The sequence below is a fragment of the Halichoerus grypus genome, chromosome 5 (genome assembly GCF_964656455.1).
Source record: "Halichoerus grypus chromosome 5, mHalGry1.hap1.1, whole genome shotgun sequence".
NCBI classification, from domain to species: domain Eukaryota; kingdom Metazoa; phylum Chordata; class Mammalia; order Carnivora; family Phocidae; genus Halichoerus; species Halichoerus grypus.
The window spans coordinates 63,769,553-63,783,517 of record NC_135716.1 but is presented as its reverse complement, the minus strand read 5'-3'; the positions used below and the strand labels follow the sequence as shown (position 1 = coordinate 63,783,517).

The following is a 13,965-nucleotide window of genomic DNA, read 5'->3' as shown; positions in this document are numbered from 1 at the left end:
CCTGGAAATAATCACTTTTTTCCTGAATTTTAATAGGATGTTAGCTGTTTCTTTGTAATGGCACTTATCACTTTATACCTTGTATTAGTCTTACATACATACTTTCCAGAACCCCCTTCTTCCAGAGCATGGTCTATCTTGGATTAACTTTTGTATCCTCCTACAGTGCCACACAACTGTACGCACTTCCTTAGTATTTGCTGAATGAAAAGATGAAAAAACGAGAAGGCAATCAGATGAATGCCTGGTTCTAGTGTTGCATTAAAGGAGAAAATATATTCTTAGAAATGATGTTATAAGTGGGAGTTAGGTATTGCTGGAACAGTATTATTCTCATTCAAAAGCCATACTGTACATTTAATCATACATCTAGAAGTATATGTAACAAGGTACTATCTTAGTCCTGCGCAAGATACCATGAATTAAATAAGCTTGAGTGGATTGGTCTCAAATCTAATTCTCTCTATAAATAACATTATTTATGAAAATGTGAGTTAAATTCCTAACAAACTTTAAGACATCTTTATAATACAATCCATAAGATAGGAACTGGCCCTATATCAACTATACATTGGTTGTGATAATAAAGGCATAAGAAAGCATGATTTTTCCAAAAATGATATGCATACTCAAAACCAAATCAATTTCAATTATTTTCTAGTTTATAAAGTTTACAACATTTAGGAGGATAAAGAATATATCTCTGCCACCAAACACAAAAACAAAAACATGAAATGGCATCAACTTTTTTTTAATGCGGTAGGGGAATAATGGGTTTTTATAAAAGATTATAACTGAACCTGGAGAAAAAAGGGAGTAACTCTTCTATAATTAAAGATGTTTAAATATTTTTTCTATACACACACTCTAAGCTGAGAAAGCTTGTATTTTTGCTCCACACATTATATAAATAACCTCCATAGTGGAATGAAATATCAAAGACAGAAAAAACTAATTTTGAGTGAAATACACTACCTCCAACAACGATGTTCACCATTTCTTCTACAATGCTCTGTACAATGTCTTGCGGCTTTTCCTCACAGTCATGGTTTTCTCCATCATATAATATGTCATTTTTAGATAACGCTTTAAGAAAGAAAAATCCAAGAAAGCATTATTTTAATTTTTTGGAAACTTTACTAAACATTTAAAATTTAAAAACTTTCCTTAAAAACTAAGAATAAAAGAAAATATAATAGATACATGAAACTAGAAGAGATTACAACTTAAACCTTCAAAATTCATAACTAAACCAAATTTAAAATATTTTATAAATTCAAGTCAATTTAAAAAATGATCTACCTGACAAACTATTAAATGATGATTCAACGTAAGTAAATTTTCTAGATTATTCCTTTAGGAGCCAAACATTTTAAAGTATTTTGGTTTTTTTTTTTTTTTAATTTTATTATGTTATGTTAATCACCATACATTACATCATTAGTTTTTGATGTTACAGTATTTTGAATGAAATATATCTAACACATCTGACACTCTTCTAAGTATATATTAAATGTAATTAGAGCCTACATTGATTAATTCAGTTCATCAATAATAACAAGCTCATTGTTGTGCCTTAATATTTTTGAAGTCCTCGAAGAAGAGACATAGGGCTATCTGGGAGTCCACCAATGCTTTCCATCCCTTCTTTACTATTTCTTCCCCCCAGAGAATCTACATATCCAATGTAAAACTAAATTTAATAAGTAAAAAAGAATTCATCCCCCAATTTAACAATCAAAAACAGATTGAAAAGCCCATCAGTACTTCTGAATAACCTAAGAGAAACTGATAAAACTTGACATTCCAGAGTTAGCTTGCAGATAAAAACAGGATTTCCATCGGATTTTTTGAAATGCTGCAAATATCTCAGGAAGGCTCAATTAGCATTTTGGGATGCTTTGGGATCCAGGACCCTACTCAAATGGCATCAGACAGCATATTAGTTGATAGTGCTAACAAGCCCATCCCCGCTCACACTACACTAAAGGACCACTACTTATGATTCTGGCTTCCAAAAGCCTGTCCTCCCTATTGTTCACTGCTACTAATCTATGTTTGCTACATTCTATAAAATACTGAATGCCACAAGAGGAAATTTGATAAATGAGCATACCAAATCAGTAAACTTACTTTATAAAAAATTCAAATATAATAACACTTAAATTTTTAGTGGAGTAAAAATATGTAAATACTTGGAACAAGATAATTTTTCCACCAGCCTTAAGCTTTGTATTTTTTTAAGGTTTTATTTTTTAAGTAATCTCTACACCCAATGTGGGGGCTTGAACTCACAACCCCAATATCAAGAGTCAAACACTCTACTGACTGAGCCAGCCAGGTGCCCCTAAGCTTTGTATTTCTGTGCTCTAGTTGGCTAAAATTAGATATCTAGAGTCTGAAAGTTAGTTTCAACAAAACTAAATACACACAGTCACTAATATGTGTATAAAATAACTACTGAATCAAGAGTCAATTCTCACACAAATTATCTAACAGAAATAGATTACAGTAATATTTATTACACATAGGAAATCATTAGAAGTTAACCATTATGTCCAAAGTCATATAACTAATTAGTGATAAAGATGTGATTCAAAGCAGATAATCTAACTCCAGAGCACTCTTAACCAATGCTTCTCAGGTAGAATTTTCATTTTTATCAGCTGTTGGGAGAAAACACCTATAGGGCCAAAATAATCATTACTATGCCACAGTGAATTATGTTTTATTTATAATTCTGTATCCTATAAGGTGACTCATACAGAGTAGATGCTTCCATTCCTTGGGTCTCAGCCCATGTTTCTTCTGTCAGAAAATTTCCTAGCTAGCCAATTCCAACTCCTATCCAACAACATTCAACTAAATCATCATTGCTTTCTCTACAAAGGTATTGCCTAACCCTCCTCAGCAGAACTACCTTGTGCATGCCACTTTCAGAACATTTATCCCATTATACATCATTTATACACCTGACCATCCAGGCAGACCATGAGTAACCTAAGAACAATGTTTTTATCTCCAACAGTTTTTTTAACTTCAAGTCCCACAGAGTACCTAGGACACAGTATGCTAAATAAATGTTTACCAAATCCATGAAAAAATGAAGGAATAAATAAAGTCTCAGCTTTATTAGGGATTAGCCCTTTCAATCAGCCCTTTTATAAACTCACAGTAAAAGTAGGTGAAATTCTGGCAAGGAAAGACTAGAAAAATGTAAATCATATAAGCAGTACAGATTTCTTATTAGCTTGAGTACTGTGAATGGTTGGATTTATCAAAATTATCCCTTTTAAAATAAATAGTAAAGCACTATGAAAAATAGTGAAAAGGCATCCAATCATGCCACTATTGTTATAAAAAAAAGATGTGGTTAAAAAAAAACCCAAGAGTGGAAAATATATTACAGAAGTCTTTTCTCAAAGAAAAATCTAGAATTCGGATAATCTGTTACTAAGCCCTAACCATCCTACTTCCACACAAATACAGTGAATAGGCAAGAGAATTTCCATCATTTTTTGACACCAACCTAAGAAGGAACAAAGGGAACAACCAAATTCCCTAGAAGAGCTAAAGCTCAAAATAATGTTTTGGGGGAAAAAAATGACTTCATGTGATTATTTTTAGAAAAACAAATTCGTAAAATAAATAAATGTAATTTAATTTTTGTTATCTTGTAACCCTTTTTCAAAGAAGATTTCATTTATTTATTTGAGAGAGAGAGAGCATGAGCACACAAGAGTGGGAAGAGGAGCAGAGGGGGAGGGAGACGGAGGGGGAAAGTCTCAAGCAGACTCCATGCTGGGCGAGGAGCCTGGAACCCAACTCGACTCGGGGCTTGATCTCATGAACCTGAGATCACAACCAGAGAGCCAAAACCAAGAATCAGATGTTTAATCGACTGAGCCACCCAGGCGCCCCACTCTTTTCTTATAAATAAATTTACTTAAAAAAATACTATCAGAGAACATCTCAATTTTAGTGATTACTACACATCAGGATATAAAAATATTTTTGTATGTCAGGTGGTTGGTTACTCAAAAGATTTCTTTTTATATTTAATTTCAGTACTTTATAGACCATAATATTTTTCCAAACCAATAATATTTGATGCCCTAAAACTTTCATATTCCAGAAAACCTTAGGTCTTTTGTTTGCTGTGAAACTAATTTTAAGAAGAAAACTCAAGTTCTTATAAAACACACTAACAGACATTTATGACCCCGTTTAGTAACATATATCTCCTCCAAAACAAGTCTGTAAATCATACTACTCATGAGATGCTAACAAATGCATAGTATTGTTAATAGGTGTCTTTTATGTTGAAGTCAATAACTTCACCATGTAGGATGGAAAAATCCACATTACCATGTGTCTGATATACATTAAGTCATATTACCCTTTCCACATTTCTTTCCCAAATACGCATGCCTATACTCTTCCCTTAACACACACACATGCCCCACAGCCCCTTCTCAAAAAGATTACTTTCAGCTGCAGTTGCCTGATCAGCTTCAGTCTGTTCATTTTCTGCACTGGAAATATCAGATCCATTTTCAGGTTCTGTGTCATCCTGAAGGCTTTTATCCACATCATTTGTATGGGAATCAAGGTCCCCTTCATGTTCTTGGGACATGTGATCAACAGTTTGAGGTGGCAAATATCTAAGTTGAGGTGATTCAGGCTCATGATGGCTTACTGGAGACTGCAACAGATGATGATGCTGCCGATGCCTTTCTTTTTCCATTTGTTTGGCTTCCTGCAACTGGAAAGAAATAAAATAATTTCCAATATTAGTAAAATGAGTTGTTTAAAATTTGGAGGGATAATGTTACACTGAACTATAAATCCTTTATATATAAGGTGACACTTTATCCATCAGAAGCAAAGCACATAAAATATACTAAAAACACACAAAAACAAGTAACAGTGGTTACTTCTTAGAAGGATGTACGTAAGAACAGAGATGGAAGTCTTTCAGCATGTATCTTCTCTTCACTATTTTTGGTGTTTGAATCATGTAAACATATAACCTAAACAAAACAAAATTTAAAAACTAAATTCTAATAGCCTCAGAATAATAACTGGATTATTGCCAATAGTGGATTTTCCAAAAATCAAATAGAAGTTTCACTAAGGGAGGGGAAAAAGTGGATGCGGAAATAAAACACATGCTCATTTTTACCCATACATACATAAACAAAATGTAGATACACAAGAAAGTAGTTAATAATAATAGTTACCTCTAGAGAGTGGAGGTTAGGAAATGACCAAATTAGAAACAAGAGTGGGAGGGATTTTCAGTATAACATGCTCTTATGTCATGTTGTCAAATGTCTTTTTAATTAAAAAAATAATAAAATTGCATTTAATAAATAAAATAGCAATGAGTTCTTAAATGTCTCTGCTCAATCAGTCATCTTAATAAGGATGAAAAATGGTATCGACAAATGTTGAGTTTTATTTTAGGAGACCAGTCATTATTATATATACAATACCACCTATAAAACTGGCTTACTTGTAAGATGCTAAAACAGTAATGATCAGAATCACAGGATTTCATTTTTCAGCATTTTACTGCTTTTAGACACATCTCTTCTGGTCCTCATGGCCTAATAAGAATGACTCTCACAGAATTAATTTCCATAAAGGTAAATACTTCACTGTGCCAAAAATGAACATTTCATATTCCTTAGTAATAGTCCAGTTTATGTGGAAATACCAGAACTAATTATATGAATTTATAAAATAAATATGAATTAAAATATTTTAATGCTCAAAATGTAGGGAACCTTATAATACGCATGGTCTAAATCTCGTATTTTACAGATAAGGAAACTGATGGGCATGACTACATGCACAGATGGAATCAGAAGAGAATTTTCAGACCAATACTTTAGCCCATTCATGAGAAAGTCAATTTCCAAATTAGCAGTGAAGAACGTATGACTTGCAATGCATTCCCACCCTCAGCCTAAACTTCAACAGATCTGCACTATGGTTTGGAGGAGCAAGCACATGCTTTGAAATTATAGAAAAGCATGGTGTTGAATTCTAGTTCTATTTATTCCAGAGTTAAAGAAACTCTAGAAATATCCTTTTATAAATGTTATTGCATGAAAATAAACCTTTAAACATTTTCTATAGACTTCCATACTTTCTAGACCAGGGTTTCTCAACATCAGTGCTACTGACATTTTAGATCAGGATTATTCTTTGTGGTGGAGAGGGACTGTCAGCTGTCCTGTGTGCTTCAGGGTATTTAGCATCATCCCTATCCTCTACTAAATTCATATTAAGTACAAAGTCAGATCCTGGATTGGATCTTGAAACAAAAAAAGGACACGTGTAGGAAAATTGGTAAACTTCAAGTAGGCTCTGTAGTTTATTTAACAGTAATATACAAATGTCAATTCCTGTTTCTGGTTATTGTAATATGGTTATATAAGATGCTGGCATTAAGGAAAGAGGGGTAAAGGAGATCTCTCTGTAATATTAGAAGTTTAAAATCGGCTCAAAAAAAAGTTAAAAAGTCGACTTGTAATTATGAAGACCTGAACAATTTAAAAATATGTACAAATGATTCTCTGGCTGATCTCTTACCCTCCCCAAAATGTATTTCCACAATATAGATACATATTTTATTTTTAAAGGACTCAATGATTAAATAATTTTATAGAATAGACCAAATTACGTAGTTTTTTTTTTTTTTTTAAAGATTTTAGGGCGCCTGGGTGGCTCAGTCGGTTAAGCGACTGCCTTTGGCTCAGGTCATGATCCCAGGGTCCTGGGATCGAGTCCCACATCGGGCTCCCTGCTCTGCAGGGAGCCTGCTTCTCCCTCTCCCACTCCCCCTGCTTGTGTTCCCTCTCTCGCTGTGTCTCTCTCTGTCAAATAAATAAATAAAATCTTAAAAAAAAAAAAAAAAAAGTTTTAAAAAAATAAAAAAAATAAAAAAAATAAAAAAATAAAGATTTTATTTATTTATTTGAGAGAGAGAATGAGAGCGAGTGAGTACATGAGAGGGGGGAGGGTCAGAGGGAGAAGCAGACTCCCTGCCAAACAGGGAGCCCGATGCGGGACTCGATCCAGGGACTCCAGGATCATGACCTGAGCCGAAGGCAGTCGCTTAACCAACTGAGCCACCCAGGCGCCCCAAATTACGTAGTTTTATACCTACATTAAAATCATCTACTAAGCTTGAGTGCAATAAAAATATTATCAATTTATGAACACTTCCATGAGGATGATGACAGTAAATATCTTTTAAATTCTACTTGCGAACCACTAAAAATATATTTTTTCCAAAGTCAAACAAGTCAGTAAACCTCAAAACAAAGCAAAATAATACCACAGATCTCCAGTAAGTAGAACTGTAAATGACAACATTCTTCCTACAAGCACAGATTTCACCGTAATTTCTCTATAAATTCTTTTCTATATTTGATGCCTGTGGTATTCTTTAAATCTCTCTCTTTAATACTTACTGCTTGGTTTTCCATGCGTGCAAAGATAACATTTAGCATCTGAGTAAGAGTAGCTTTGGCTGTTGTCTGATTGATGAGATTTTTGCTTGCTAGATAGATATTGTAACATGTTCTCACAGCTTGCAGTACAGTTCCTTCATGAATTTCTATGTGTTGAGATGTTACTGCAGTAAGTAAAGCCTTTAAAAAGAAAGACACAGTTGAAGCAATTTTCTATATCCAGAGTTTCAGCACAAAAATATGAGTATTTGTATATTATAATTACAGCTTTTACACACCATTACCACTTTCAGGTATACACTAACAGAATTTTCAGTATATACCAAGAGAATTTCTATCAGCCTTGAATATATATCATCAACTGGCAGTAGCTTCCAAATAATCCAAACCCAGATGACTAGAAACTATTCAATCATATTGTTTCAACCCAAGTTTCATTTTAATAAAAATATTAGTTTCTTAAAATGCACAGCATTAACTCTGTCACAACAGAACACAGATATGCTTCATATGATAGATCTGTCGAATGAGACTGTCAACTTTGGAGGATACACAATGTCGTACTCACTCCCAAATCTTTCTGAAATCTTTCTTATAGACCAGACTCAATAATGTACTGCTATTGCTGAAGAGGTTTACAAATAGAATTAAGCATTAAAATATCAGATTAAATTAGAATAAAGCATTTAAAATAATCCTAAGTGAATCCTCCAACAAAGTCAACAACTTTAATTTACATGAATGTTCATACATTAGGGTACTTGCAATTTCTCAAGAGCAAGAGCTCCTTTGTCCTTTTATGTTGTACATTGCTATGCAGAGTCAGCATTGATATATGCTAAATAAACCATGACTGATATCAAATTGCAAATGACAGGCCAACTGACTGGGCAGCCTTTTTAGAATAAAGATATGACTTGTGAAGTGAAAAGAGCTATGAAACTGAAAGACTCAGAAGGGGCTATATTCACACATGAAAAACACTTTATACATGTAAATTATTTCAAAAGTACTAAACGTGTAAGAAAATTCTACTGATGTATAAATGTATCACCACTACCATTAGTTGTCATATTAAGAATTCAAAATTTATAAGAGACTGAAAAAACAACTGAGTGACTTTTCTTTAAAGGAGTTTAATCATCCAGGTATATTACGGCACAATGTTTGGCTAAGCAGGTTCAGCAGATGAATAGGTACAAGGGAATCAGGAAAGCTGGTACACAAATAGTTCACATGGTGAAGCATGGGTCTAGAGGGCAGACTATAAGGGGTCCAGAAGTAGCGAAGAAACTAGAGGGATCACAGGACCATCACATGGACCCTAAAGCTCAAAAGATGGAATATGTACAGTAAACATTCCAGAAACTGAAAAACTCTGGGGGCCCAAGCCTAAATTGGGACCTTCAAAATAACAGACTTAGAAATATAATCTTCTAGTGAACTCTTGACATTCAACAAAACCCCCTCATATGGTGTCTAAAAAGCAACTAAATGACCTCTATTACAGCTGGAAAGCACATAAAATGACCTTTCCAAATATTTCCAAGATAAATGGCTTCTGATTTTTAAAAACAGAGATTATGAATGACAAATTCACTATATAATCAATTACCTTTATTATTTGCAACTGAACTCCTTCATCTGTTTGAGGACCTTGGAAGCAGCCACAAATTGTTTCAATAATTCTATCAATTAATTTTTTGCCTGGTGTTGTACTATCTGGAGCATTGCCAGTCAAGTGCCCATAAGCAATAAGTTTCTGAAATGGAAAAAGAAAACAAAGATCCCCATTAAGCTGATATATATGCTAATTAAATATACATTAAAATTATAATATATAATTCAGTATATATTAAACTTTTTACATAAAAACATTAAAGTAAAATCAAAGCCATGGCTATACCAACTTTTCCTGAGGAAAACTTTATTAGCTATAAACATGTAAAATTATTTACATTCATAATAACCACAAAAACATAATAACCACAATGAAACCATCAAGCAATATTTTGAGAAAGCCAGGCCTCAGACCTTATCTCTGATGAATCAGAATAGCTTACTGCTTTCTATCTAACCATTATTGATATTGCTTTTGTGAAAGCTGTATTAACACATTTAAATGACTCAAAATCTCTTTCCACATCAGATCTGTGAAAATGCAGAAAACCCAATTTCCATGCACTGGCTATAATAAATCATAGATTTGTTCATTCATCATCCATTATAGTGCTGAAAGCCTTAGGTATCATTAATTTTAATTTTTCAGGGAAAACAAGGTCACAAATCAAATGAACTTAATCTATCTTCTGAAAAAATCATATGAATATGGTCTTTTCCTAGCCACTGAATTATTAGTTCAACAGATATAATTTACCAAGCAGTGAAAACACCTGAAAAGAGAAAGACCCCTCTATCTGGAAGTTTTACAAGTATCTTAAGTCTTAAGAGAATCCTCTGTGTGTGTGTGCATGTAAATAAAACAGGATGAAAAATTTCAGGAATTTTTCTGACATAAATGAAAATCAGAGCTAAAGTCCAGCAGTGAATAGAAACACTAAACTGCCAATATTAACCTACTGCTTTAAATAAAACAGCAGGCATTCAGTAAAATCATTGCAAATCATGATACATGTAAAGTCAGCAGCAGGTTAAAAGTCTTATGGTTCTTGCACCTAACTGATGGAAAATGAGACCAAATCAACACTTAGTAAAGATAATGTGTCTCACTAAGCTAACTAATGATTTTTGTTACCCTTAAACTAGGAACACTTTGTGGAGCCATTATTTTGTCTCTCTTAAATATAAGCAACCATTTGGTTTCTTATCACAATAAGAATATTCAAGGCTTTCATGGAAAATGTCTGAATCACCAATTGTGAATAATGTTTAGAAATACATTCAAATTAAATAGTTTTTAGATAACACCATTTTACACATACCTGTAAACAATCAAGAGATGTACTAACTATACGGGGACATTTGGACTGGCATGCCAATTCAAAGGGTAAGAAATACTTGTCTGCTTCAATAAAATTTGTCTTTGATTTAACTGGTGGAAGGGTGCTTGATCCACCTTTCGCTTCTCCATGAGGAGGACTAAAGGAATAAAAAAAAAGAGTCTGATTAGAAAATCACATTTTTCGTACTGATGATAAACATAAAAACACAAAATTTCAGTTCTAAAGGGAATTTTGCTAAACCAACTTTCATATTCCCTTATTTCATGAGGGAAACCAAACCCCAGAGAAATGATTTGCAACAGGTCAAAAGCTAGTGGCCAGAGCTTAACTAAATGCAAGAAAATCAAACACAGTAGTTATTTAATTACTTAAAAAGTAATCTAAATTACAAAAATATTTATCTTTCTAAATATGAATCAAAGTTTTTAAGCAAAGACTTTAAAGCATATCATATGGTATTTCAGGAATACCCTTATATACTTATTTATGAGATCTTTTTGCTTCTATTGCTTAAAAGCCATTTTTTATTAATTTTATTATAAAGATCACATACAGAAAATTTGTGACATATAGATGAATGTATTACTATTTTAGCCAAGACTGATATGTTTGCAAATTATTTTTACTAAAGAAAAGAAACCCCACAAACCTCTGTTTTTCAGTTTCCGCTTTTATTTCCTCTGGGGGGGGAAAAGAGGCATATGTTAGAAAACATGACAACAGAAAGATCATTAAGTAATTTGATTATAGGCTTTGTAAACTAATTTGTAACTTCTACAAGAAGTTGGGAAGAATGCAAATTCAAAAGAAAATTCAGTACTAAAATTCTCTTGCTGCTAAATGTATTAATTTACACAATATAGTTTAATGAAACTATACAAAGAATATATTAATAACCATAAGGATAAGTACAACTGCGCGTTACTAATTTCCAAAGAAAAATTTCTTTTCTTGGGGCACCTGGGTGGCTCAGTCATTAAGCGCCTGCCTTCGGCTCAGCCCCACATCGGGCTCACTGCTTGGCGGGAAGCCTGATTCTCCCTCTCCCACTCCCCCTGCTTGTGTTCCCTCTCTTGCTGTGTCTCTCTCTGTCAAATAAATAAATAAAATCTTAAAAAAAAAAAAATTTCTTTTCTCAAAGTAGATTTTTTTGGTCAAGTAACTATACTAACCAGAAGCATTAAGAATGGAATATTATATATTTAAGTTATAAAATATAGGGCACATGGCACATGTTCAGTGAGGGGTAAAAAAACTCAACACATCACTCTTGTGATTATCTCAAGATTATCAGACCAGGACTATAACCTTTTGACCATGTACATGTGTTGATATTTAACGAATTTTTCTACGTATGACTACATAAAGCACTGTAAAATACACATGCCCAGTTCAATGGGAAATTTTCCCTTTTGCTGTTTATAACTTATGAAATGAGGTAAATGGGTAAATCCTACCTGTAATAAAAGATCCTTAAATTTAATTGATAGGCTGGGGGAGGAGGGGGTGTCTGGTTAACTGATTAAACCCGTTTGAAATGTGGAAAGAAAAACATTCAAACATAACATTTATAATTACTATTATTGTAACCAATAGTTGTTGAGAACGAACTATGTGCCAAGCACTATTACATTTTACATGTACTAACATAATTAAGCCTCACAGTAACCCATAGAAGTTTGTACTAGCATCTTCATTTTAAAGATTAGGAAAGTGAGGCACAAAGAGGTTAAATAATTTGCTCAAGGGCTGCATGGCTTGGGTGTATGGCTAATCAGGTTTCACAACTAAATAATCTAATTCCAGATCCTGGTTTCTTATTATTAAATAATAATTTAATAATCATTAAGTCATCCAGAGACTATATTAAGCCCTTTATAAAGTGGTTTTGTCAAATCACTTTGTCATACACACACAATTTATTCATTACCTACTTTGTGCCAAGCATTTGATGTCTGGTGTTTCAGTTTAGTCCTATGTGGGCTAAAGCTCTTTACATTTAACCACTGGTAGAAGTGGAAGGGGGACAATATGAAAATAGTATCTGTATGTACTTAAAATACTACTTAATAAAAGTTCACAATGTCTGATACTGGAAAGTGTACAGTTCACCAATACATGTAATTAAAAATAATTTAAACCACCTTAAAAAATACAGTACAGATGAAGGGAAAATATATTAACTGCCCCCAAATCTTCATTAAAATTTTTAAAACCCTATTTTTCATTTTAAAATATCATTATTATTGAAGAAGCTGAGGTACTGCTAAAATTCAAGTAAGGCAGAAAAAAAGATGTAAAGTAGGGGAAGGGGTAAGGTGGCAGTTTTTGTAAAAGGTGAATTTCCATGTATAAAATCAGTAGGAAACAGGGTATTCTGGTTAAGAACATCAGAAGTAGTACATTTTAAAGACCACTATGATTTGACACCACCTATTACTAAATAACCATGTGACCTTGGGAAACAACCCTCACTTCACTATTAGATGATTGCAAAAGTCTCTTATATTCTAAAACATCAGTCAACAACTATTGCTCACATGCCAAAGCCACCCACCACTGTTTTCCTGAGTTTAAGAATAGTTTTTACAGCTGAATATCTGCAATCTATTTGATGATAGGGTACACTAACCTTCAAACCCAGGGAAGAAATGTTACTCCACCTAAGAGAATTCTCATTAGACCAGAATCACAAAATTTATACTCAATTATGATTATTTTGAATCCATCAATAAAAAATCTGTGTAAATTGGTTTTCTCTTGGTATGTAAGTACTTATATAATATCCTTGATTTTTTTTCTTGGCCTGAGAAGCCCTTTATAGAAAAGGTTTGCTGACCTTTGCTCTAAAACATTAGGGTTCGAAGGATCTTACCAGACTCTTATGAACCATTTTATTCTATGATTCCATTATTTTTAACTATCCATATTTATCTACCTATTTATTTATTTATTTATTTATTTATTTTAGGGGGGTGGAGGGAGAGAATCTCAAGCAGACTGAGTACTGTCTGATGTGCGCTCAATCCCACGACCCCGAGATCATGACCTGAGCTGAAATCAAGAGTTGGACACTCAACCGATTGAGCTACCCAGGCACTCCTAAATGTCCATATTTAAATAGTCTAAAAAAACATACCCAACACAAGCTATACTGAATGTAATGTTTGTCTAATTCAGATAGTACTACATTTTTTTCTATCTCCATACTGTAAGTTATACAAAGTACTGTTCAAACTGATCTAGATAAGTTTTATTTACAAAGAAATAAAACAATTTAACTCAATATTTCTAATGTTTTAAATTACCTTGTACTAAATATGAGTTTTACTTTTTCCTCTCCCTACACATTTATAACCCACAGTAAAAACGTTTTAAAATGTTTTGATAAAATCTTTAAAGGTCACAGAATAATTACAATTTTTCCCACTGACTACTACCAACAACATAGCTTACATGGTTATCTTTCTGGTCCCACAAAATGCTTATATTTTTAGAGTCCCACAAGACCGTGT

At 33.1% G+C, this 13,965-nt stretch overlaps 1 protein-coding gene across 2 annotated transcripts in view; it reads right to left on the bottom strand.

The window, feature by feature from the left end:
* ARFGEF1 (ARF guanine nucleotide exchange factor 1) overlaps positions 1-13,965 on the bottom strand; it is a 144,191-nt gene that overhangs the window by 83,230 nt on the left and 46,996 nt on the right. For both annotated transcript variants that reach the window (XM_036102409.2, XM_036102410.2), the window contains exons 2-7: positions 11,100-11,130; positions 10,430-10,586; positions 9,103-9,249; positions 7,488-7,667; positions 4,489-4,765; positions 976-1,086 (exon numbers count right to left, since the gene is read on the bottom strand). In XM_036102409.2, coding sequence (XP_035958302.1) covers positions 976-1,086; positions 4,489-4,765; positions 7,488-7,667; positions 9,103-9,249; positions 10,430-10,586; positions 11,100-11,130 — 903 coding nt within the window. The remainder of the gene's footprint in view (positions 1-975; positions 1,087-4,488; positions 4,766-7,487; positions 7,668-9,102; positions 9,250-10,429; positions 10,587-11,099; positions 11,131-13,965) is intronic.